This window comes from Poeciliopsis prolifica, unplaced genomic scaffold, assembly GCF_027474105.1.
Source record: "Poeciliopsis prolifica strain line A6 unplaced genomic scaffold, Auburn_PproV2 SCAFFOLD167, whole genome shotgun sequence".
Classification (NCBI taxonomy): domain Eukaryota; kingdom Metazoa; phylum Chordata; class Actinopteri; order Cyprinodontiformes; family Poeciliidae; genus Poeciliopsis; species Poeciliopsis prolifica.
The window spans coordinates 111,823-137,629 of NW_026562542.1; the positions used below are offsets into that span (position 1 = coordinate 111,823).

A 25,807-nucleotide genomic window follows, 5' to 3' on the forward strand; every position below is an offset into this window, starting at 1 on the left:
GCATCTGTTGTAGGGAGAAAACCACACGGAAGAAGAAGATCTCTATGTAGTGTGCGTATTGGGCCATCTTTGCACTCTGGTTTTACACTATAAACTGGAAGATCTCCAGCACACTTCACCACCACAAAGACATCTTGTTCCCATTTATCACAGAGTTTGTGTTTACCTCTGAGTCTCACATTCCGCACAAGTACTCGATCTCCAACTTCCAGCTTGGATGGTAGAATCCGCTGATCAAACCGAGTCTTGTTCCTTTCAGCACTCTTAGCAGAGTTCTTTGATGCCATCTGATAACTCTCTTTCAACCGTGACTTCAGGTTCTGTACATACTGTGAATGTGATGGACATTTCTCTTTAAAAACAGGGAGACCAAAAGCAAGATCAATTGGAAGTCGAGGACAACGTCCAAACATAAGTTCATAAGGAGTATATCCTGTCACTTCATTTCTGGTACAGTTGTACGCATGAACGAGAGGTTTAACATACTCTTTCCATTTTGACTTCTGTTTTGATTCAAGAGTTCCTAACATTGCCAGCAGTGTACGGTTAAACCTTTCTACAGGGTTTCCTCTTGGGTGGTATGGTGTTGTATGACTCTTTTGGATTCCTATCATAGCACACAGCTCTTTTATCAACTTGGACTCAAAATCCGGACCTTGATCTGTATGTAGTCTTTCTGGTATTCCAAAATATATTATGAAATTTTCCAAAAGACATTTGGCGACTGTTCTTGCCTTTTGATTTGGCGTTGGAATGGCAATAGCAAACTTGGTGAAATGGTCTGTCAGCACAAGAATGTCTTTGGTATTGCTGCTATCAGGCTCAATACTGAGGAAATCCATACAAATGAGTTCCAAAGGACGTGAAGTCTGAATGTTGACCAATGGAGCCGCTCTTTCTGGCAAACTTTTCCGCCGAACACAACGTCCACATGTTTTTATTTTCTTCTCCACCTCCATAGCCATTCTTGGCCAATAGAATCGAGCCCTAACAAGGTCCAGGGTTCGCTCCACTCCCAGATGGCCCATCTCATTATGGAGACTATGGAGAACAGATTGACGAAGGTCTGCTGGAAGGACCAGTTGGTATTTATATTGTTCATGTTCCTGGCGTTTTCTGTACAGAATGCCATCAATCATCTCCAGTTTAGTTAATTCCCTAAGGAGAAGAGAAAGTTCTGGAAGTTCACCCCTGATTATTGAAGGAATCTTTTCACCAGTCTCCAACTGATGGATTACTTCCCTAATACTAGGATCAGCTCTCTGATGGTCTTGTAGGTCTGCATGAGACATCACAGGAACAACAGGAAGTCCATGTGAATCTTCAGAGTAGTCCACAGGAATTATATCTGCACTGACTGAGAGCGATTCAACCAAAAGACTTTCAACTCTGGTCCGAACTAGACGACTTTGGCAAATTGCATCAATCACTTCAGGTAATATCTCATCGTTAGTGCTGCTTAAAAGATGTTGTTTGAGCAAACTGAGAAATGAGTTCCTGATCTTTATGTTCAACCTCATCTGTCACAGATTTTTCACAGGGACGACGGGAAAGTGCATCAGCATCTAGATTGTGTTTCCCTGCTCGATACTGCAACTTAAAGGAGAAAGTAGAAAGTGCAGCCAGCCAACGATGACTGGTAGCATCCAACTTAGCTGATGTCAAAATATAAGTAAGGGGATTACTATCAGTGACCACTGTAAAATCCGCTCCATACAAAAAATCGTGAAACTTTTCTGTTACACTCCACTTTAGTGCTAAGAATTCAAGTTTGTGAGCTGGATATCGACTTTCACTGGCTGACAACCCCCGGCTAGCATAAGCTATTACCCTGAGCTTCCCTTCCTGCTCCTGGTAGAGGGCAGCACCCAGTCCTGTGGTGCTGGCATCTGTGTGAAGGATGTAAGGTAATACAGGATCAGCAAACCCCAAGACTGGTGCAGTAATAAGTTTGTCAATCAGAGTATTAAAAGCCAACTGACACTCAGGAGTCCATCTGGAACCAAAGAGTTGCTTTGGATCAAACTGTGAGCACTTAGATTGTGCTCTTGAGGTTTTATTAGTTGATGGGTACCCACGGGTCAGATTGTTAAGAGGCTTGGCAATAGTAGCATATCCTTTTATGAAACGCCTATAATAGCCAGTAAATCCCAGAAAAGATCTCAGAGTTTTCAAATTGGTAGGAATTGGCCAGGATTTCACTGTAGAAATCTTTTCTGGGTCTGTCTCAACACCTTCCTCTGAAACAATGTGGCCCAAATATTTGACAGATGTTTTGGAAAAATTTACATTTTTCCAGGGAGAGTTTTAATCCAAACTCTTTCAGACGATTTAGAACTCTGAGTAAACGGGTTTCATGTTCTTCAAGACTGTTAGAAAATATGATCAAATCATCCAAAAAAACCAAAACCTCTTTCAAATGCAGGTCACCCATACATTTCTCCATCAATCTCTGAAATGTTGATGGTGCATTAGTAACCCCTTGAGGCATCCGATTAAACTCCCAGAACCCAAGTGGAGTAACAAAAGCGGTCTTCGCTTTATCAGTTTCATTCATTTCAATCTGATAATAACCAGATTTCAGGTCAAGCACAGAGAACCATTTTGATCCTCTAAGTGCTGTAAATGATTCCTCCAGATTAGGCAAAGCATATGCATCCTTGACAGTTTGTAAATTAAGTTTACGGTAGTCAATGCACAGCCTTATGTCTCCATTTTTCTTTTTAACAACAACAATTGGAGATGAAAAAGGTGATTCGGATTCTCTAATAACACCAGCATCCAGAAGTTCACGTAAATGTTTACGAACAGCCTCTATGTCTTGTGGGTGAATTGGTCTCGCACGATGTTTAAAGGGGTGTTATCATGAAGATTAATGTGATGTTTCACTTGCTTGGTACAACCAAAATCTAAATCATGATGGGAGAAAACTTCAGGTATGGCATTTAATTTTGTAATGATTCTTTCCTTCCATTCTGATGGTATTGGTGACTCACCAAAATTGATGTTCAAAGGTGCTGTTGATGTCTCCTTAGCTGTATGATTGATCTCATCGTGCTCTGAAATGATACTTGCATAGGCTTCCAGTTCAGCAATGATATTTGAAGCAGATATGGAAGTGGCTTGCTTTGTTTCATTGGAGACAACAACTGGAACCTTATTGAGTAAACCAGCTTGAAGTGCAACCAAACAACTACTAACAACGAGGCTACCCGGCAGGCCTGAAACTGGGTGCCGAACAATAGCACACTGACTGGCCGCACGAGACAGTTTGGCACAACCCTCAACCACCACTGTGCAACCAGCTGGAATAAGTACAGGGGTTTTACTGTTGAGTGTCACAACACCTAAATGGTTACCACAGTTCTGCTGATGCATTAACTGATGCAGAACTGTTTTAAACCCATATGAAGCAGGTTGAAATGTTGGACAGTCACTGGAACAAAATTTTTCATAGAGAATTTCAAGTGTGTTCATGCCAATTAATACTGAAACTGGAAATCCAGGTCTCACATCAGGGACAACCAAAGCAAGGGTTTCAACTGTTAATTCACTACCAATGAAGTCTTTTGGAAATGTTATTGGTACTTCAACATAACCCAAATAGGGAACATGTTGACCTGCAGCCCCTTCAACATGAAGTAGATCATTTAGCGAGTGAACTGGATAATCTGAAAGATGCTCATTAAAGAAAGAAACAGGAATTGTAGTAACTTGAGAGCCGGTATCCAGAAGACATTGAGAGTTGTAGCCAGCAATATTGACTTCTGCTGTACATCTGGAGCCGATCAATCCCTTTGGCAAGTTAGTTTTAGTTCTTGTCTGCAATTTAGCACACTCAACAGACGCTCTCTCTGCGGGACAAGATTGGTCCAATTCAGCTCCTGTTTGCCCCTCAACAGGAACTGGAACTAGTTTAAATGTCCTGAAGTAGAGGGATTTTGTCTCCGTCTCTTCTGTTTTATCATAAAACAATTTCCGCTTTGCACTGACCAATACTGGATTGGGCTCATTGTCACATTGAGGCTTAATGTGGCCATCCTCTCCGCAACGGAAACAAAACCCAGGTTTAGAGCTAGAATTGCTGAGATTTACATCCTTAACAGGTTTTTTCACATTAGGCTTTGAAGTAACTTTTGCAGCAAAAGGTAACTTAGTGCTCATCTGACCTGTTGTTAAAGAAGTGAGCTGCTGCTGTATTGCTGCCATCTGTTGTGAAAGCTGTTTAGTCATGTTATTCAAAGCAACACACAGGTTAGTTTCCTGATCAGTATGTGCAAACTGGACTTGAGATGCAACTTTCTGTCTAGTGCTCCCCAAGTGGTGCTTCATCCTTAAAGTCTTTGCTGTTTCCCTGTCCTCTTCAGTTCTAAGCAGCAACAACAACTCAGCAAATGAAGGTGGATTATTTTTTTTCTGTTTGAGTTGAAGTTCTGATATTAGATTGTTGTCCCAACATCCTCTACAAAATTGGGTCAACAGTCGTGCATCCATGTCCTTCTCCAAAACACCTCCTCTCTTTACTGCATGCTGTAGCACAACTTTCAGACGCTGCAAATAAGCAGATGGCTTTTCTCCGCTATCCTGATAGGTGTCCATAAATTTAACATACAACTCCTCTCCATCTTGAACAGTTCCATAAGCTGAATCAAGTTGTTGCATGTACACCTTTGGCAATGTATCAGGACTTAAATGTTTCACTATATCACAGGCAGGTGGAAGAAGACTATCACGAATTAGTCTGGTACATTGCAACTGTGACATAGAAGAATCTTGAAGAATTAGATCAACACTAGCCCGCCATGTGTCATAGTCTGTCTCATGACTTGGCCTCGGGACTTTTCCAGAGAATACTCTCAGTCTATGAGATGTATGCATATGCAGAGAGTTGTCCCCACTCCTGACAACATGCTCCACAATGTAGCGTTGCACCTCAGGAGGATTAAGGTCACCAGCAGAAATTAACGTGGACTGCTTCTCCTGACCTTGTGCTTCAGTTCTGATGGAGACAGAAGAACTGGATGGAAGAGGATCTGACTGTAAATGGGATGACAAAGGAAAAGGGAGTCGAGTTGTGGCATGAGCTGATGGCTGCTGTGCTTCATCTGCTTCTGCAGGTTGTTCTTCTTTTGCCTTCACTGGCACCACAGGACAAAACTCTGAAACAGACTGCTGTATCTGGGACATCACTTCTGTGAGGACTTCAGCATAATTTTTCCAGACAGCTTGGCAATTTCTTGTAAATCCGCCAAATACTTGTTTGTCTTTAAGCCACCAACCTTTGAGGCATAAATCTCAGATAAACTTTCAATATGAAATTTATCACCCTCACTTGATGTAAATATATAGGGTAATATTGGAGATAAGCGTGCTAAAGATAATCCAGAATCATATTCAACAGCCAACCTTTGATCAAATTCTGATTCACGTAAATCTATGGTAGTTTTCTGCTTAATACTACCATACTGTTCAAGAAAATCAATAAGCTCATCAGTGGGGTTCTCTGAGACTCCATCAATCAATACTGTATTAGAGATTTTTAGACCAAAAGTTTCAAAAACTTCCATGATGAAAACTGAATTGGTGAGTATGAACCAGACTTATTTGTGCAACTCAATTCAACGGCTTTCTATTGATTACTGATCAAACAGCTCCTGGCTAGCTCACCAATAATGTAGCAGTATTTAATGTAGCACAAGACTAAGTAGCATCTGAGATCAGAAGACTAAATTCATCTACTGGAGCTGTTGTCAGTAATCAAACGAAACAAAAGAATAATTGCTTTCAATACTATGTATTTTAAAGAAAAGTAAACATTACAAGACAAAACATACAAAACAAAAACACAATAAATATATACACAGCACTGCAGTAAATCTTCTATATAATTGTGCACAAAAGTCCTTCACTTTTCCCCGCCTGGTCAGTACAATGTCTGACCGACACACATTTAAAAGTCCATTGTGTGTTTTTTCCAGATATTCAAGAGGAGAATGTCCAAGCGCAATTTGTGTCCGATGAAAAGATGAATAATGAAGTGTGTCTATGTAGTGAGATGGAGGGGGAAATATTGTGGACCATCAGCCTCCTACCAGACCAGTATGGAGTCAATTTCAGGTTCTCCTGGCTCCAGCCAGTTATCAGAAGCTCACCATCCTTTAACCCAAAAAGGGTCACCTGGCCTGTATTGAAATAAACAGGTCCAGTAAATTACCATCCTGCTAGTTAACTAGACTGTTTTTTCAGTTATATCCAGAAATAAATACAATCATATCCACAATCAAATCTTTAAAACAACTTAAAGATATCAGCATTCATTTCATTATCTTAAATACATGTTTAGAATTTAAAAGTTAGATGGTATATTTCATAAACAATTAGCATTGGATACCACCACCAACAAAACATATTCATTACTCACCAATTCCATTTATAGATCGCTGTATGAGAACTTCCTGGCTCCAAGCTCACTGGATACCCAGATCTACGTAATTTTTATATTGTGAGGTTTTAAAAGTGCATAACAACAAAGAGATCAACTAATTGTTTGGAAACACAAACCTGCAGCTCCTTTGTCTCCAGCTCTCCCCCTCACACCTGATTGGGAAAAGCTGGAGCAGGCCTAAAAAACACTCCAGGTGCAATGATTGGCTGACTACTCTGTGTGATTGACTATCACGCCAACCAATGGAGCAACAAAGGCGGGATTAAGGGCAGTTTTTACCCTGGGTTACATACAACATCTTTGAAAATTTTGTCTCAAAACCATACTAGTCTTGAATGGTACAATGATGATTAGAAGGTTGATTAAAGGTTATTCCTGGTTGGATTACTTGCAACTTGCATGAATTAGGAAGCCAATCCTCTCTCTTTTTGAAAGAAAATAAACTCTCCTCGACTTTTTAAGCCATATTTCTTACAAGATAGTTGCTTGGATGCAAATCAACAGCACACATTTTCTACGTTTCATTTTCCACACTCAGGGTTAGTGGCAGTCAGGTTTTTGCACCCGATGTTCATTCTCTCGTTCGTTTGTAGGTGTTTGTTACTGGCTTACCTTCCTTCAGTCTTACCCTTGCCCCGATAGTCTTGTTTGAGTTTTTCATTTGGTCAGCTAAGGGCCAGAGGCCAGAACAACAAAGCTCTTTGGTTTATTTTAAACAAACAGCCTAAAGAAACAGGAAAGACGTCCACAGAATACAGACTAGTTTTACCAGCGACAGCTGATTTATCATTTCTGGCTTGGCATTTTTCCCTTCTAATGTTAGAGTGAGAATAGAACTGGAAGAGAACAGAGGCTTAATATTTAATCTCTTTAAATGTATTTAGAGCTCAGATTACACAATAACAAATCCCAACCGATTTGCCAGGCAAACAAGTTATAAATCAATATCTAATTAATGAGGAGAGTATAAATCACTGCAGGCCCTCATTTAAATCAATAGTGGTATTTCCTCCAAGTGATTATGGCAAAATGCCCCCAATCTGCCACCAACTGTTGATTTGCTGACACTGCAGCTACAGTACATAAGCTGCCATAACAGAACATCAATTAACATGTTCACCTGAAAGAAAATAAAAAAAGAAACAATGGACAAGTATTTGTGTGTTTTGCCTTTTTGAATTACAAGCAAATCTGGAAAATTGGCAAGATTATATCATCAACAGTCTGATTTATTTTACTTTCTGTTCCTCACCTCTAATATGATTTCAACTGTGTGCGTCCTACCACAGCTCATCTCTTATTGAACCATCTGAATGCTAAATAATTTGACTACTGTCCCTTTTTCCCTAAGCCATAACCATCCACATATTACATTGTGCAAAACCACTTTCCCCAGCTCCTTTCAGGCAGTCAGACACGGGATGTGCAGAGAGAAGGGGGTATAGAAGTATCTCAGTACATTTATTTTTAACTGGGCTGTTGATGTGCAATTCACACCATATATCTTTAACAACTTAAGATGCCTATGCATGCAAATAAATCAAAACAAATAAATCCATAACTAAAGTCATGTATAATAAAATGGAATGGCACAAGAGATAACCATGCAAAAGAACTTGCAGAACAGGTATTCAAAGCAAGTAAAATCACTTAAATGTGTTATTTTACATAAGCAATCCTATTATCTGTCAGTACCAGTTAAATCAGGTTTGATCCTGATTTATGGCTTTTAAAAATAGATACCATGGATTTGGATAACAAATATTTGATGATAGATAAAGAAAAAGGGCTCTCTCCGGACTTTCACCTTGTGTTGCTAAACAATACATCATTATCTCAACATAAACTGTATATAATTTATCCATAAGCCATCCATGATCAGGTGCTAAGATTTCTGACAGAGGAATGATAATAAAAGAAATATAAGAAAAGGCATCAGAGTCAAAGACCGACTGTATGTTTTTTTCTACAATCTGCAAGGGTGGCCTTTATGCCAGCTCACTCCACAAAACTACACTCCTGAAGAGAAGATCAAGGAAATATATTTTGCAGTACATAATTTGAACAAATCGGTAAAATATTGGGAGAACAGCGCGGACAGATAAAAGGGCAAATTTGACTGATTGTATACACCATATTTGGAGGTAGAATGTTGGTGAATATCACCACGAAAACAATGAAGTGTAGATTTGGGAGCATATGGTATTTGCAGACTTCATCTGATTATTGAAAGAGGGAAAAGAGAAATATACCGGTATATTCTATTTAAGGATCTCACGATGAAACAATCTGGATGTTGCAGCAGGAAAATAGACCTGACTTGAATTTAATTGTAAGAGAACTACATAAATAATGATCATACTGTGCAAAGATTGTCATCAGAAAGTTCAGTATTTTAAGACTTTTTGTGTTAAATAATGGGCCGAAATCACATCTAAGCTTATTCACAAAGCAGATGTGTTGTAGTTTTACTGCACAAAATATCGAATCTATCATTTGTTAAAGATTCTTTCTATATGTATTACTTGAGTTATTTCAGATATCACTATTCTTATCAAAAAAAATGTTTCAGATGAAAAGTGCTTTTGTTGCTTTACGCTGGAAATTAGATACACGTTGCTTATGTGAGCCAACTCTCCACTGGAGTTATACAGTGAATAGTTATAGCCATGGTATTTCCATGGAACAAAAGCATATTTTCAGTCACTGAATAATAAATTGCAAGCCAGGGTTAAGCTAAGTTCATGAGCCAGATTTAGGTGAAGCTCTTTCCTTGTCCTCTTATCTATTCCAATAAATGTGTGGGATTAATCATAACTTATCTTGCCCATATAATGGAGAAAGATTTTGAATGCATATCAATCTAATATGGGATTTTTTTTCATTTAAAAAATGTCCAGTGAATTGTAATCTATATCTGAGCTGTGCATATTTTATTTTATTCAGGATGATTTAAACAAAAGTCATCATTGGCATGGCATGACACATGTTGTCCCTTGATCTCTTTTTGATTTATGTTTTCCCTTAAATATTCGTCTTTCATTGTTTAATAGGTCTGGGACACAAAAAGTGTTTCGAAAGAGATCCTTTTTTATGAGTGAGGAGAAATTAGCCGTTTCATGGATTCATTTTCACAAAAACAAAAGCACACACCATCCTTATTCTGTATGTGAATAAACAGTTATTCAATTCTACATATTTCCTTCATGAAATCTTAAAACAAAAACTTGATAAAGCAAATCTTTTTATATGTACAACAGGGGGCTGCACAGTAGCGCAGTTGATAGCACTGTTGCCTTGTAGCAACAAGGTCTTGGGTTTGATTCTTGGCCTGGGGTCTTTCATATCTGTCTTTGCATTACAGCGTAATCAGTAATGTCTTCTTTTGCATAATTCGGAAGGATACATTGTCAGGATGTCATATGCTTACATTGTACCCTCACCGTTGTCTTAAGTGGATTTGTAAATGTATGAGTGGCCAGCACTACACTTTGCGAGTAGGTGACAAATCCAAAAGCACTCTCAGACATCCATGGCCAGCAAGTCACCTGAACTAATGGAAATATTGCTCTGAGGCAAATAACAAGAGCTGATTTTGTCCTTCAGCCCACTCACATTCACATACAGTAACGATCCTCTGAGCAGCACGTCTGTAGGTTGTTTGCTCCCGAACACATGATTCATTCGCTACCATATCAGCCCCCACACGCTCCACCCTTGTACCCAGCTGCACAGAAGCATAATGGCCTTTTATCGATTCTCCTGTCTTTCATCGTCTTTCTTTCTTTTTTTTCTTGCCCTGTGCTCTGCAGTGCAATGAAAGGTGGTAAAAAAAAAGATGCTGCATGAGGAGAGGGGGACATGCTTGTTTTTTAACCTGGCCATCCAGGGTTCCAATACATGTGTGTGTCAAAGTTAATTTGTTTCCATGTGCATACAGATAAGTGGGTGGGTGTATCTGGAAGATGTGTTTGTATTAGTAAATAATGAAGCCATTTGAAGATGTGAAGGTTTATCAGTGGTTGTGTTCAAATTGAATTCATGAATAAGATATGCTTGTCACATATCTGCAACACCATAAGACAATTGAGAAGTCACAGCGAACTTCTACCTATTCACACATACCTGTTTTGTCCTGTCATGTTGCACAAACCTAAAATTAATAAAACATGTAGACAAAAAGAGTGCTTAATGTCATCATTGGGATGAAGTTTGTTTATGTTGGAGGTATGGTACCTACAACATCAGTAGCTAGAGCTCATTAAGACCTTTTTTGACTTTCTTCAGTCCTAATGGCTCATTAGGTAAAAGCAGACACTTTTCTTCAAACGTTGAGGCACACAACACAGAGTCCATTGAGGATGATTATTTACAGTGCTGTGAAAAAGTTTTGCCTCTTTGCAATTTCTTCTGTTTTTACTGTTTGTTCAACTCACTTGTTTCAGATCATTGGAAAAATCAGACATGGTAGCTAAGGTGAAGGCAATGTTTTTTATTTATTTGGGTTTTTTTTCTAATGTTGGCTTTATTTATTAAACCTCTCATGCATGACATATTGACCTTTCATTGCAAAGATATTGCAAAAAGATGACCTCACTGGGTCCAAAATTACCCATTTATGCATCAGAGGGTTAAGGGATAAATTTGTCCAAACCAACTTTGTGAAATTAAACGAGTAATTGCCTCGCAAGCCTATAACTGGTTGTGTCACTCTTGTAAGGTACAACTTCAAAAATGCTTTTGCAACACCTATTGAAAACTTTTTAACCTGCTCGTCTTTAGTGAATTGTTTTAATTTAGCTTCTTCTCTTATCCGTTTCTTTGTTGTTTATGTCCTTTTACTTTATGTCCTTGTTTTTTGTAACACACAGATTGTAGTCATAATAATCTGACATAACTGTCAGAGCTCCAAACAATTGCACAAAACATAAAAGCATTTTTTTCCTCATTAACACAAAAAGAGACTACACTGAGGAGAAAACCACTGACTCAGTAGTTGGCAGCCAGCAAACTGGCATCATAATATGACAAATTTATTGTTGTAAATAAAACATCTGTTTATATGCAATTCAAAAGACTGTATTTTTTTTCTTTTTTTTCAAATGTGCACCATTTCTGGCCCACAATTCAAGCCGTAGGAGTCAAATCAGTTTAAATACAAACTATAACTACGCTGAACTTTAAGGGCTAGAACATTGGATAAATCTTTTACTGCCTTTTCGTTGCAATAAATTTGTTTTGTAAAACCTACATAAACAATGTCATGATGAAAATTGAAATACACAAAGAAACAGTTTTTTTCTGTCTAGATTTAACAGACAAATCACTCACAAATTGTGTTAGCCGCGCTTGTTGGAACAGATGGTGTTTTCCTGTTAAAACACATCCACACATTGGGTTTAAAATGTCCGTGAAAAACGACAAGTTGCACATTTGAATATTAAATACATTTTAAATACAGTTTTAAAATACAGGGCTCATATGTGAAATACTATTGCTTTTGATATTTTTATGACACACCAACATCTTTTAAACTTCCTACAGATGGAATAAACAAATAATTTGTGAGCAGAAATTTTGTATTTTTGAGAGTTCCTATCTGGGATTTTATTTGTTTTCATTCTGTTCTTCACAGTTTTACTATTATTCTGTTTTTTTTGTTTTTTTTTCAGTAACACAAAACAACAAGCTGCCAGGAGCAACCAGTTGTCATTTTTTCCTCACAAAAGAAAAAGATTTTTGTTGTTTCTTTTGGAAAACTTTTTATTTTCGGTTGAGCCTTAAATCACATTTATTTTACCAGTTTGAGGATAACAAAAAGCAAATCTGAATGAACAAAGCAAACTCTGAAGACAAGTGCGCCTCTGCCTTTTTAAACAGCTAGGCCTCTTTATAGCCTTTCTTTGAGCTAATGATGTGCAGGATCCACTGTTATACCAAATCTTCTGACAGACAAAACACTGGGAGCACAAGGATTACCAGCCGTTGTCTTAATTGATCTTATTATCTTTTTCCCGCTCTTCTGTAAGGCCTTTCACTCTCGAGTGTATCTTGTGATATCTTTTAAATGACTGCAATTTACTTGAACATGTCATTGTCGTTCTATTTTATGTGTTTTTTCTCTGTATACTTGAAATGTTGCTGCAGGAGAACTGCAAAGAAAAAGATTCAGTTTGATTCTTCTTCACTTAAGCCATCTATGAAAGGAAATCATTTTCCTTTAATGTTTGGTTGTATGTTCTAAAATACAATATATCATGCAGAGCGGTAACATATGTTTAGGTGCCATTTTGAGATGTTTTAAAAAAAAACACTGAACTTATTATTAAATGTTTCTATGCATCAGAAGATCAGGGCTTCTTGTATCTGCACTATAGTAGTCATCAAAAGTGGTTTGATGGAACCTGTTGCAGAAGCGCAGGTACGTTTTGAGAAAGTAAACCAGATACCTCCTGTCCTTTCCTATGATAAGTCTGTTTCCTGCTTCCTTCAGTTGCTTGGATATCTCTTGTGAATTCCTTCAAATTTTGGAGTAAGTGCTTCATAATTATTAAAATCTGAAAGTGGTGAATCATTTTCAATAAACTGTGCCAAAAGATATGCTAGATATTTTTTTTCATTTTTAGTCTGCATGTATTTATGTTTTTCAAGAGGCCCAGCATTTACAGAACCAATTTTTAAATCAGTAAATACAACAGCTTACTGAGCAGTTTTTCTGTTTGGCTGTAGCTGTGAGACAAGTACTGTCAGCAAGCTGTCCACAACATGTCATTGCCATTATTCACACTTTTTCTCAATCGATTGGTGGAAAGAAAAATAATCTTTACTTGGTGCCAAAGACCTTTAAGCAAGGAGCAAAAACACCATTTTTGCTTTATGCCATCTATGTGAAAGTAAATATTACCACTGACAGCTACCTGCCATTTTCTGGGCTACTTGAGCATGTTTCAAAGGGGCACTTCATGTGAAGGGTCTCAGATGGTGACTATTTACTATAATTGCAGAAGATGGGACCTTCAAATACGTGGCATTTAAAGGTTGTCTTTAAGTTTAAGGGCACAGTCTTGCAGCTGTTTTTTCCCAGTGTTTCATGTCTGTGACTTTATGTACTGAAACAAAACTTCTCTTTCAGGCATTCTACCAAATGTACTTTTTTGCTGCAGCTTGAGAACAAAAAGGTTCCAGTTTTCAAATGTTAAAACATTATATTTACAGGAATGGAAAGTAATATTTGTAACACATTTTGAAACGGCTGAACCAAAGACTCCGGAGGTCCATTTCCTTATTAATTATATTTAGCTATTGGTCTGCTCAAGATTCCTTCAATATTCCTTCAACAAAAACAAAAACGTGCTTCATGGTTTTGATTACAAAATGATATTTTTATTACAACAGAAAAGCTGAAATTACTTTGGATAAAATCAAATAACATCTGCCAAAATGACGAATTTATTAGGGTCTATCTAAAAGGGGAATATGTTTTTTGGGTTTTTTTGTTTTGTTTTGTGATTTCTGATGATGTACAATGCTTACATAACTGGGTACACTTGAAGAAAAAAAGTACAGTTAATACCTGGCTGACATGTAAGGATATAAAAAGGGTAAAATTGTTAACTTTCTTCTTTAGCAGATTTGTGGTTGTCACTTTCTTTCTTCTGTAGCCTCAATTGCTCTCCACACTGCCTGATTTATTTAGCTTTAGTCAGCTCATGGAACCTTGTCTAATGTGAACCACTGTTTCCCCTCGTGTTTCTCTACAGGACACTGAGATCCTGAACACGGCTGTCCTCAATGGGCGCACAGTTGCTGTTCCTGTTAAGGTGGTCACTGTAGGGACAGATGGTGCTGTGTCAGATGTTACGGAGTCAGTGGAGTGCAAATCAACAGACGAACAGGTTATCAAGGTTAGTGTGTTGTGAAGCATCTGGTTTCACCTTGCCTGTAGGCGTTTCGGTTGTAGCCAAGGCATTTTTTCAAAAGCGATCATAAGGACTTACAAGTTTCACAATCGGACTGAAATATTACAGTATTTTAACTTGTACATAAAAATTGCCACAGCTGTTTTGGGTTTTTTTTGTTGTTTGATTGTGTTTTTTTATTGGTGATTGGCAAGCTAATCTTTCAGAGAACAACTAGATAGGAATTGCAAAAACACATTTGTACTAAATGTTGGACATTTTATTCAGCTTCTGGTAAGTAAATAAGAGGAATTTGTAGCAACCTCTTAGCAATGATGGGAATGGAAACACAATTTAAATGTATTCTTTGTTCTCTAAAATATATTTTTATCTCTGTTTAGAAGGCATTTTATTCTTGAATACTCTGTCTTAGCAACCAGGAAACAGCTTTTGACTGCAACACTGTAGTTCCCTCTAGTCCATTCTTTAAGATATCTTATGACAGAAAATTTCCAAACAGTTTTCCCGACAACAATTCATAAATTTCTGGTAAATTTCTGGTATCTACCATTCACATGCACTGAAATGACATGCCAATGCAAAATCTGTAATGTTCAGTCTATTCTTAGATTTAAATAGAATGGCCATTAAATTTCAGAAAGTCATCTGTGAACATAATTTATAAAATATAGTCATATACAATTTAGCGTACTATTTATAAAATGAATATGGCCTACTGCAACTTTAATCTTGCAGTTTTTAATAGTAAAAATCTGTGATTGGTCAAGTTATTTTGTTTCTCTTCATCTTCAGTCTGATAGTGTCAACTTCATTGTAATTTGTAGAAGCAGTGAACTTTTCTCCAAACTAGGCACAGCAGTAGCTTTGATATATATAAAACTATCTGAATGTGTCTTGTGAAACTTGTACTCTGTCAACATTTTGTGTGCTTGCATTTCCCAAAGCAACTTGCATGTTTTATAAAGTCTTTCTACCAGAACATAGTCTACTCACACTGGGTGGTGATGTAGTAACCATTGTTTTTCTACCCAGGCAGAAAAACAATGGTTGCTTTCAAAATAAAAGTAACATAATTTTGCTGACTAATTTAAAGATCATTTACATACAATTTCAGAAAACTAATTTAAAGAATATCCCAATTCTACTGGTTTAACTTCAATTGTCAATATATTCTGTTTCTCAAAAACGTTTTGGTTAATTTCACAAATCATGACGGTTGTTTGGTTTTATTTATTTAACTTGTAAACCATGGTTGATTGTTCCCTGTAGAAATTCATCAAAGCTCATCTTGTGATACAAAGTGTTCTATGCTAACTGGTCTTGTTAGTAGATCATGCCCCTTCTCAGTTTAAAAAAGTCACTTGATCTCACTGTCAAAAAGCTGCATAGATGTTATACCCACCAGTATGCTGACTATTACTTGCAAAGATCAAACACAAAATGAATGAAACTCAGTTCAAGTCAAGAACAAACTTTGAAAGACCTTCAAAAAACAAAAAAGAAAAAAAGACTGTGAAAGATTACAGGATAGTCTGGCTTCTTGGAGGCAAAATACATATGTATATATAGCAATAAATATGTAGTATAGATGATCAAAGAGAAGAGAAGCGACAGGGTACATCTCTCAGAGGGTTTCATTATCCACCGAAATGATACCACACATTGTGATGTTGACCTTGTGGGCCAGGGACCGGGTGCTCCAACAGCTCACACATTTGCTTTTGGGAGCAGTAAGCAGCACCCTGCGTTTTAAAACTAATATCAAAGGAATCTCAAAATAACACAGTTTTTGATCTTATTGTGTCCCGGCAATCACTGTTTTATTTAAAGTTTGAGAGTAAACTCTCTTTTTAAACTAGAGTGGATCCTCTTTAGCTCACTTGTAGGGGTGTCTGCACTCAAGCTAATGCTGTTTATTAATAGATATCTGACACTCAGGAATCTGGGAATAAATTATCAATGACGTTCAGTACCTTCAAAAAGTGTTGCACAGACTTCTGAAGTTATAAGATAGAAACATTTGCTCTAGAACTTTATCTGAGACAGTTTTATGTGTTTAATTTTTTTCTATTTTTGCAGAAGACAATTATGCAATTTAATAGTCTTAGATTAAGAATTTAATGTTTTTGTAAAGGGTGATATGTATTTTTCAGGCCATTTTAGGGCCATTTTATACCACAATTGAGAAACTATATTACATTCAATTATTATGAAAAGCCTGTATATATCAATCAACTTTAGAAAAATTTTATTTTGTATCATAAATCAGAGCAAAGCTATTGGTGTTTTTGATGAGGAAATAAAATTAGAATGTGTTGTAAAGCTCTAAAAAGTGGATTTTGCATAAAGTCTGTTTTGCTTATTTTTTCAGAGCATATCCTTTAAAGATGCCAACCGATGTAAATATAAAAGTTCAAGTCAGAATTTATTATAAATTTTATAAAAATTATAAACGGACGCAAATGTATTACTGTTTTTCCCCTCCAGATAATATGCTTATTTCTGTTACTCTTTAATATTCACAAATAAAACATTTTTTCTTTTAATTTTTGAGTTAGCATGCTCAAAGGATGCTAATAAAATAATTTTTTTAACATTGAAAAAAAAAACCTCCCCAGTTGTGCCTGTTTTCTGCAGAAAAATAATCTACTCAACAGAAGGTTGGTTTTCAAGAAACACCTTTTTTTTCTTTATGATATTGCCCAAAGATAGCATGTATAAAAAAGGACTGTGCCTCGAGCAAAACACTGAGAAACTCCATAATTCATTTTAGTGACAGTCATGCCCTAAACAATTAAGAGCTTTCCTTGATATTTTTATCCTTCATTTGGATATAGTAAGTGAGAGTCATAATATTTTGGAGCACTTCACTCACAATACAGTCTCAATTACAAATGAGAAAATTTGTAATTTTGATAAATTTTAAAGTTTTTCTATAAACTTATCTGTACATAAACCTTCCTTCTGCGGATAGGTTAACAATTGTTTTTGATCACTTTTTTAAGGATTTTTGACAAAACAAAGACTAGAAAATGGTTTGTAACAACATGAATCTTAAGGGTCAAGGAAAGTAGCAAAGGTTAGTAACTGATAAAAGAGAAAATATGATCTGATCAAAACCAAAAGTGTGTCTTGATAGTCGACTTGACGTAGATTTCAACATACAAGTTGAATGTTTAAAAACCACAAGATGTGACATGTACTTTGTGAAATTATTTGTTGTAAACAGATGATTTCGTACTTTTCTAGTGTTAGATCATCAAGCATTGTACATACATCGGCTATAGAAAAGACACAAATAATATCTAGGCTAATTAAGCCTACATTTCACTGGTGAAATACTTTAGTAAACATGCCAGCCAAACAGGATGTTTGACATTGGCTTTTAATCAAAAGTGATAAAAATAATTGTTTTGTGTCTTTTAACTAGAAATAGTAAGATGATATTGTCTGACACAAGATAAATTTATAAGTAATAAAATATTTTATTCTAAGTTTAATAAGAACTTCAGTCTGGAGCTTTGTTATTTGAGCCTACTTAACTAAACTTTATACCAAGAAACATCTTTTCCAGAGGTAACTCTTCATTTTGTATTAATTGTAAAATAGGGTGAAATGTAATTTATTCTCACTGGGTTCTCAGATATTTTTAATATAGATTTGCCCTCAACACCTGGCCCTGTGCTGTATGTCATGCTGATCAAAACCTTAATTTAGTTTTAGCCAGTTTTCTTTAAGTCATTGATTCATTCATCCATTCTTGCCATTATAATAATTGGTAAGGGACAAGACTGGCTACACACTTAATATTGTCCACAGTGAACTGACACAGATTTGCGTGCATGCATGTGTTTGTGACACCACTGATAAGAGGTAGAGAGAAATTGAGTTCCACTTTTTAATGCAGAATATGACACAATCTTCGTTCAATCTTTAAAGCTGTCACCTAAAATGCCTTCAATAGGGAAAATATTCCAATGTATCTGGAGTGCAATAACAAAGCTGAGAAAAATTGGAGACTTCCTGTTAAAAAGGGATAATACGAGCAAGAGGCAGATGAAGAAGATTCACTTCTTTATCTGCCTCTCGATCATGAGACATCAGAGTCTCCTAAGAAGGAAGACTCTGAAGGACTAATTGAAAACTTCTAATATCTATTATAATCCATCTTTTTTTTCAAATCAAAGTGATTTCATCCATCGACATAAAGTGGGTAATAACTACAAGACGTAAATTTCAGTGTCATTATTTATGTGTACAAATTCAAAATCATTATGGTGATAATTTATGAAATTGTAAACAGATTAAGGGTTCTGTAACAAAGGTGAAAGGGAAACACTCTTTCCCTCTTGAATTATAACCATTATTATCCACATTATTGTTTTACTGATCACACATATGATGTAATTTTATTGAAGCACATAACACTTTTCCACCATGACAATGACCTCTGCCTTTAAACTGTAAAGTCCCAAAAAGAGCAAAATATACACTCAAAGCATACTTCTCTTGAAGAAGCTTTAAGAAGGAGTTTAACAGGTGCTTGGGAATTTAACAATATGCAGCATAGTAATTACTGTGCAGGGAATTCCTCAGAATGCAACCTTACATTAAGGCTTTGTCAACTATTTTTACTTCAGCTTGGATAAGACCATCTTGGATAACAAAATTCTATTTAATAAATGAACCAGTACAGTGGCTCTTGCATAAGTCTGGTTAGGTCTTGTTAGAAACATCTAAATACGCAGTTTTATTTTTGTCCTTTATTCGTCTTTGCCTTAAAAAACATAATGTCTAAAGTTTTAAATATCCCCACAGCTTTCATATTACTTTTAATCTCTACTTAGGTTTGAACATGCATGAGATTTGGACAGTGCTCACTTTACTGATAATAAAAGTCGATGAGTGGGAAAGAATAAGGAAGAAGTAATGAAAGTGAGGAGGAGGAGAAGCTGACAGACACAAAGCTGTCAGTTTTGTTCTTCAGAGAGATGGGATGATCTTGCACCATTTGAGAGTTAAAGCTGCCAAGTCATATGCAAAGACGGATGACAGTTTTCTTTTGACTGGTTTGTTAGAAAGAGGCGATTGTCACTAATAAGGATTTGTGCTGAAATTAACAGTTGTGCCAATCAATCCTTTATAGATTAAAAGGATTACAATGAGAGAGAAAATTCTATCAAAACATTTAAAGTACCCTGTATTGCAAATGTAGAATGTTCTTGTAAAGGTTATGTGAATGTTATATTGACAATACTTACAATGTCCTGAATATACCATTCTTCATGTTGGAACTTCATCTGAGTAACTTTGATAGCTCATTGGATTTGTGCTTCATCCAGCTGGTCATTATTTAGTTCTGAGCATTTTGTTCTCTACTTGGATAAAACAGGTTGGTGTCTTTGCAGGGATCCATCTGTCCAGTTGGATCAAATTCCTGCTACTTGCCCATGTAATAATGTTTTTTTCACATACACATGTATGTCACAGCTACACATGATGCACCCATGTCCATGCAAAAAGTACTTACTCAATGCATATACAATGAATCACACCCACTGTTGGAAAAACCCAAGTAAGCCAAATAAATATTACTATGAACTAATATGTGAAATAGTTAGTGGAATAATAGTGAAATAATAACTCAGATTAGTAAATGAGTATTGAACATGCTTACTGCAATCTAATTAATATATATTAGCAAACACTTTTTTGGACTTTAAGATGTATCCTATTTTGAGAAAGACATCTGATTCATTTCTCAGTTGTGACTTTGACCAGAAAACCTCAAAAAGTTCAGATCCTCACAAGTTTTGCAAACCCCAATTGTCTGAAAACGAACGCATAGCTATGAGAGAAACCTCTTTGATACCAAAGAATGAGTTTTATGAATGCACCGAATTTTCAAAAGAAAGATAATGCACGAACCTCTTGTTCAAAATAGATTTTATTTTTGTTAAAAATAAACACAATCAAATTTGTGTTTGTGTTGTTTTTCTCTGTCTTCAGGTATCTGAGCGCTGTGATTATGTGTTTGTCAATGGAAAAGAGACAAGAGGAAAGAAAAGGGTGACACTCAACTTCACCTACAGTTTTTTGAGCGCACAGCTGGAGATGAGTGTATGGATCCCCCGCCTACCGTTGATCATAGATGTATCTGACCCCGAACTCAGTCAGATAAAGGGCTGGAGAGTTCCTGTTAGTGCTGGCAACAGGAGGTAGGACATGGTTTTCTGTTGCATTATCGCTGATCCCTCCTCTTTTAAAATGGAAACACCACAGGGCAGAGGAAGATAAGATAAAGCTTGGAAATAATGTCCTCACACAAACTTTACCTGGCCTTTTTTCACATTTAGCTATTATTCAAATGTATAACAGATTATGGGATGATATCTACTATATAGCCAGGCATTAAAATATAATACAACAGTAAAATGGTTTCAAACCAAGTGTTGTTTGTGTTCAGAAGCAATATTGAAGAAGTTCTGTGCTTGCATTAGGGAATGTTTCATGACTTGGTTAACTCAACAAAACAAGTCAGCAATTTACTGGTCTTGCAAACCTTTGAGGCATAATATGCAGCTGCAAAAGCAGTTCAGATGTACAATGAGTTCCAACAAATTCACTAGAGTGGTGTCCCAAAAAGTACTTATTAATAAGGAATACTGATATGGATTATTAAGGAGCTTTGGCAATACCAGAAAGTGATGAAAGCACAGCAGCCTGAATAGAAATATAGATTCTACTGAACAGTTATGCTGAAGAAATTAAATTAACAAATATATTATTATGTGGCAGTGGCAGCAGCCACTTACTTCCAGGTATACAGTAAATAGAAATCAAATTTATTTAAAAAGAAAATATTTTTTAATGTGAGGTCATAAATTTGGCTGTTGAAGTTGTGAGCACTTCATTGTTAAGTATTTTTGCATATACAACTGCATTAGGAGAAATATTACTTTACTTCTGTAATGTCTTTGAAACACTGCAATAGTTTATTCACCCAGTTTAATATATATATATATATATATATTATATATATATATATATATATATATATATATATATATATATATATGTTTCCATAGAGTTTAGGGCATTGAAATGTTTCAAATAAAGTGCACTTGATTCAATGGCCATCAGCAAGTTTTACTGTCTCAATAAAAACAAGGCATTTAGCAATGTTATGGAGAATAAAGGTTTATACAATAAATTGTCATTGTAAAACAACATCAGTAATATCAAGTACCATTTGAAAAGTTATTCACAAATATTTAAGGAAGACATCCAAGCAAATAAGATTAGCATACAATGTTCTCAGAGATTGCACAATACCCAAGAGCGACATTACAGTCCTTGCATAACTCTTGTAAAATGTTAAAGTTCATCGCAGGACAAAGACTATTTAAAAGGAATGCCAGAAGAATGACTCTCTTCCACTAGAAGAACAGGACTCAAATAACTCAGGTTTAAACATTTGTGTTCATGGAATAATGACTCTAAATACAATAAATGTTAACAGTGTCCAAAAATGAAACAAGTGTTTCAATGGAACTGTCAAAGTTCAGACCTCAATCTGACTGACTCTTTATTAGAGCTGTGCATGAATGAATTTCTGCAAACCAAATCAAAGCCATGTTTTTAAGAGCAGGGGCTAGAGGGGTGTATCCAACAAAATACAATCACCTCAAGCTTTTGCTGAAAGAGTATTTTCTGGACACTAGTGTATCCTGGGATCTATTTTATTTCTTGTGTTTCATAAATAATGGCAATGTGTGTTGGTACATAAAAGTTAAATTTACTTCCTTTAAGATGTTTGTAAGGACCAGATAGTGTTTTTGGGTTGTTGTTTTTTTCCATTATATATTTTTTGTCTTTACATGTAAACCTTTAGCATGAATGACATTTTTCCAATGACTGTTTATGCCGAGTTAAGCAGTTTTGTAATGCAGCATTTTCTTGCTCATCAGCCAGTAAGCAACAATGCTGATGTTCATTTTCAGAAGAGAGCTCATATAAGCCAATATTTCAGTCTGGTTGTTGTTGTTTATATTGATTGAATTTTGAGCAAGCTAAGCATATATTAAAACCATCTGCAAAGATATTAAATATCACCAAATCTAGAGCACAGCATTGAAGTGAAAATATGATTCATACTAACAAATTGAAACATTTACAGATATAATTTAGGTCCTTTTTTGAAATTCATACAATCTGATGGGTCTCACAGTTACATATAGGAATGCTTTGTAAAGAATGTATAGTTTTTGCAATTGAAAGAATGTTAATAAGACAAGTAAATGAGAGAGTAACAATAAAATTACCAACATTGCCTGTCCAATCCAGCTAAGAAAAAGCTCACCCACTTACACCTAAGTTAAAAAGGCCCCTCATTAAAGTCTAATACCTTGGCTGATGTGTCACTCAGTGTTAAAAACAGGCCCTGACCCCCATGTTTCTGCTGTCAGCCACTAATGTCACCTCTATGTGGACTGCTGTCCCCTCAACTCAAGTGAAGGAAAGGGGGAGGGATACGGTAAAGACAGGTTAGGAAGTAAGCCAAGCCACTGGGCCACAACATGTTAACCTGTCAGCACGTTTTCTGCCTGACAAGCCATGCCTCATTAAACCTAATAGAAACTGTCACGGTCATTCCCCCTGGCCACCTGACCAGCATGGAAGCAAGTAAAGCTTGGCGCATAGAGAATAAAAGGTGCAGGATAGAAGTGAACAAGGAAAAGTGAAGAAATTAAGCAGTTTTGGGGTAAAATTTTGAGAGTCACGTCAAAAAATTGAGAAATAACACTGTGGAAAACAACAAAAATATTAGATCACAGATAAAGTTGTTTGAAAGAAAGTCAGAATACGGGGCATCAATATTCCCGTGAAAATAATCAGACCCCTCACAGATTTAATCAGTTTTTGCATATTTCTAACAGATACAAGTCTCAGTGCAGCAAGAAATGTTGAGAAATGGCAAAAATAACCTGATGTAATACAAAATGTTATTTTTAAACAACGTGACCCGATGTGAAAAGTTATTGTCCCTTCTTTTCTGAAATGTTGTTCTTCGGCAAATCTAGGAGGACAAAACTATGTGTTTCACCAATCCTTAAAATAAACAAGAAGGTTTTTGTTTTACATGTGAAGTGTCTTTACATCGGGGCATGATGTGTTGCCTTTAGAGTAATTTTAACTTCCTTCATTTTTATCAGGCAATTGATATTTAAAATTATTTATTTGACAGGTTCAGCAGTAATTGAGTAGGGTTAATAACAGTTAGATCAGAAATAATCACAGTTAATCATTTAAGAAGTGGAGTGATTAATTGTTCATATAGAGATATGTTTGTTTGGATAGTTTGTTACCCTTAATGAATGAAATTGGCATTTGAAAACTTCTCTTTGTCTGAAATTAAAATTAGTTAATTATTCTAAAATGCATAAGACTGATGACAAAGGAAAAATGGCTGATTTTTTTAATGGCTCAAATAATGTTTATAACATTAGCAGTGAAAAACATACTCCATATACAACTCAACCACCAAATAGAGATTTGCAGGCAAAATGTGTGCACTCTAGTCATTTTAAGCATTTTTATTCCCTAAACTAGTTTCTTTCCTGCCTGGAATGATTATGTTTTAACGTGAAAAGGGATCATTTAACTTAAATCAAAAATAAGGTGTACCTTAAATCTGTTCCAAAATTCAGCTGTAAGTTTTGAAAATGCTTTCAGTAGAGGAATTTTAATTTGCTACAACATATGCTTTCTGAGATGGCTGTATCTGCAAAGCATTTGCCGAGGGCCAAATAAATGGCAGACATAATGAGAAATATCAGTTGCCCTTTTAAAGAAAATGAAAAAGCATGCTAGGAAGCAGTTTTCCTCTGCAAGTTGATTTTAATAGATTTTTTTTAAAACTCTGCCAGAGTAGCTTTGAAAAGCCAGGCAAGCATGCAGAAAACATGATTTGCAAGCATCCAGTCGATCAGCTTTTAAAAAGACATCTTTAGCTATGCAAATCCTCTGCTATTATGCTTTATAACTCAGAATCAATTTGAAATATATTAATGGTGTCTAACATTCATCTGCTTAACAAATTAACTAATAGATTAAATCCATTTCTCTTATTTTGCCACCTAGATATGAGAGAGTCACCGATGACAACGATGGTGCCTATGGACAAGAAGAGAGGACAGAGAATGCTTGTGTAGCCCAGTACCAGAGCACCTCTCTGCATGTCCTCACACAGTTTGTTACAGATGCAGGGGAATTTAAAGGAGCCATGGAAGAGGGCAGACTGGGTCAGCAAAACTTCCTGCTGGGTACAGACTGGCATGTGGATGTCACGCAGCTTGTCAAGGAGTCTCTAAGGGTGCAGGACCCGATGATTGCCAAGCTCCTGGAGTCAAGTGCTAATTGGACTGAGTTCTGGAACCACCAAACTGCAGGTAGTGTAATAGTTTCATGTTGAGGTTATTATTGGGGATGATCCAGCTTGTAATATAATACATGAGCTTTGCTAAACAAGAACAAGATGAGATTTTTTTGCCAATACTTAAGGGGAAAACTAGGAATAAGAATACTGTGTTTTTACAAGCATAGTAAGATGTTTGCAATAATTGTCAGTAAACTTCATGTCTGCCTCTCTGGAGAACCTGCAGAGCAGACCAATGATCAGGGACGACTGGGGCAAAGATTTGTTTGATGCAAAGCAGAGCTTCTGATTTGGCAATCTGAGATAAAGAGATTAGATGAAACATTTCAACATTTTAAGTCACGATCACCAGTTGTAATGAATAAATGCGCTGTGTAAATCTTCTCTCCACTCTGAATTTTCCTGTACTCCAAACTCTGTTGTCAAGACAGGCATAATGCATAAAGTTTCCATTTCAGATTTATTTTATAGTAGGAAACCAAGTCTTTAGGAGTCTGAGCTCCTCCAATATTAGCATAACCAACTTAGCATAACCAAATAGCACAAGCAACTTATCATAATCAAATCGTTAACTGCTTAGTATTGCAGAAAAATTTGTGATCTGACCTTTCGAATTGCTCTTAATTTTTGAAGTGTGCTTTGTATAGCTTCTTCATCTTTGATTTTTTTGTTTGTTTGTTTGGTTGGTTTTTTTGCAAAACTTCCTTAGTTAATTTTAGTCAGTTTGCTGTTTTTATTCCTTAAAATAAATTGTGATAAATATACCTTAAAATCACTTTGCTGAGCACCGAGGAATACCTTGATATGTATACATCCAGGTTCCTTTCAGTTTTGCCATTAATATTTCTGATTGTGATCCTGTTTTTTTCTAGTTAGATTACATAAAAAGCATCAGTTCTTAGTAAAACCATTGCAAATATCTTTTGGAACTTAGTGATTTATTTTGGTTGTATATTGGTGACTGTCCTCCCAAGATTAGTTTGACATAAACAACTCTGTATTATT

At 36.1% G+C, this 25,807-nt stretch overlaps 1 protein-coding gene and 1 long non-coding RNA gene across 2 annotated transcripts in view; one reads left to right on the forward strand and one right to left on the reverse strand.

Moving 5' to 3' along the window:
* Positions 1–25,807, forward strand: part of LOC129356360 (transmembrane protein 132C-like) — a gene marked incomplete at its 5' end in the record, with an annotated part of 107,861 nt that overhangs the window by 73,536 nt on the left and 8,518 nt on the right. The window contains 4 exon segments of the mRNA XM_055025953.1: positions 14,206–14,349; positions 20,374–20,582; positions 24,508–24,771; positions 24,773–24,815. Coding sequence (XP_054881928.1) covers positions 14,206–14,349; positions 20,374–20,582; positions 24,508–24,771; positions 24,773–24,815 — 660 coding nt within the window.
* Positions 5,682–6,718, reverse strand: LOC129356361 (uncharacterized). Its single transcript, XR_008605396.1, has 3 exons — positions 6,562–6,718; positions 6,422–6,484; positions 5,682–6,182 (listed from the first exon to the last, which is right to left on the reverse strand). It is a non-coding gene; the product is annotated as an uncharacterized LOC129356361 (long non-coding RNA).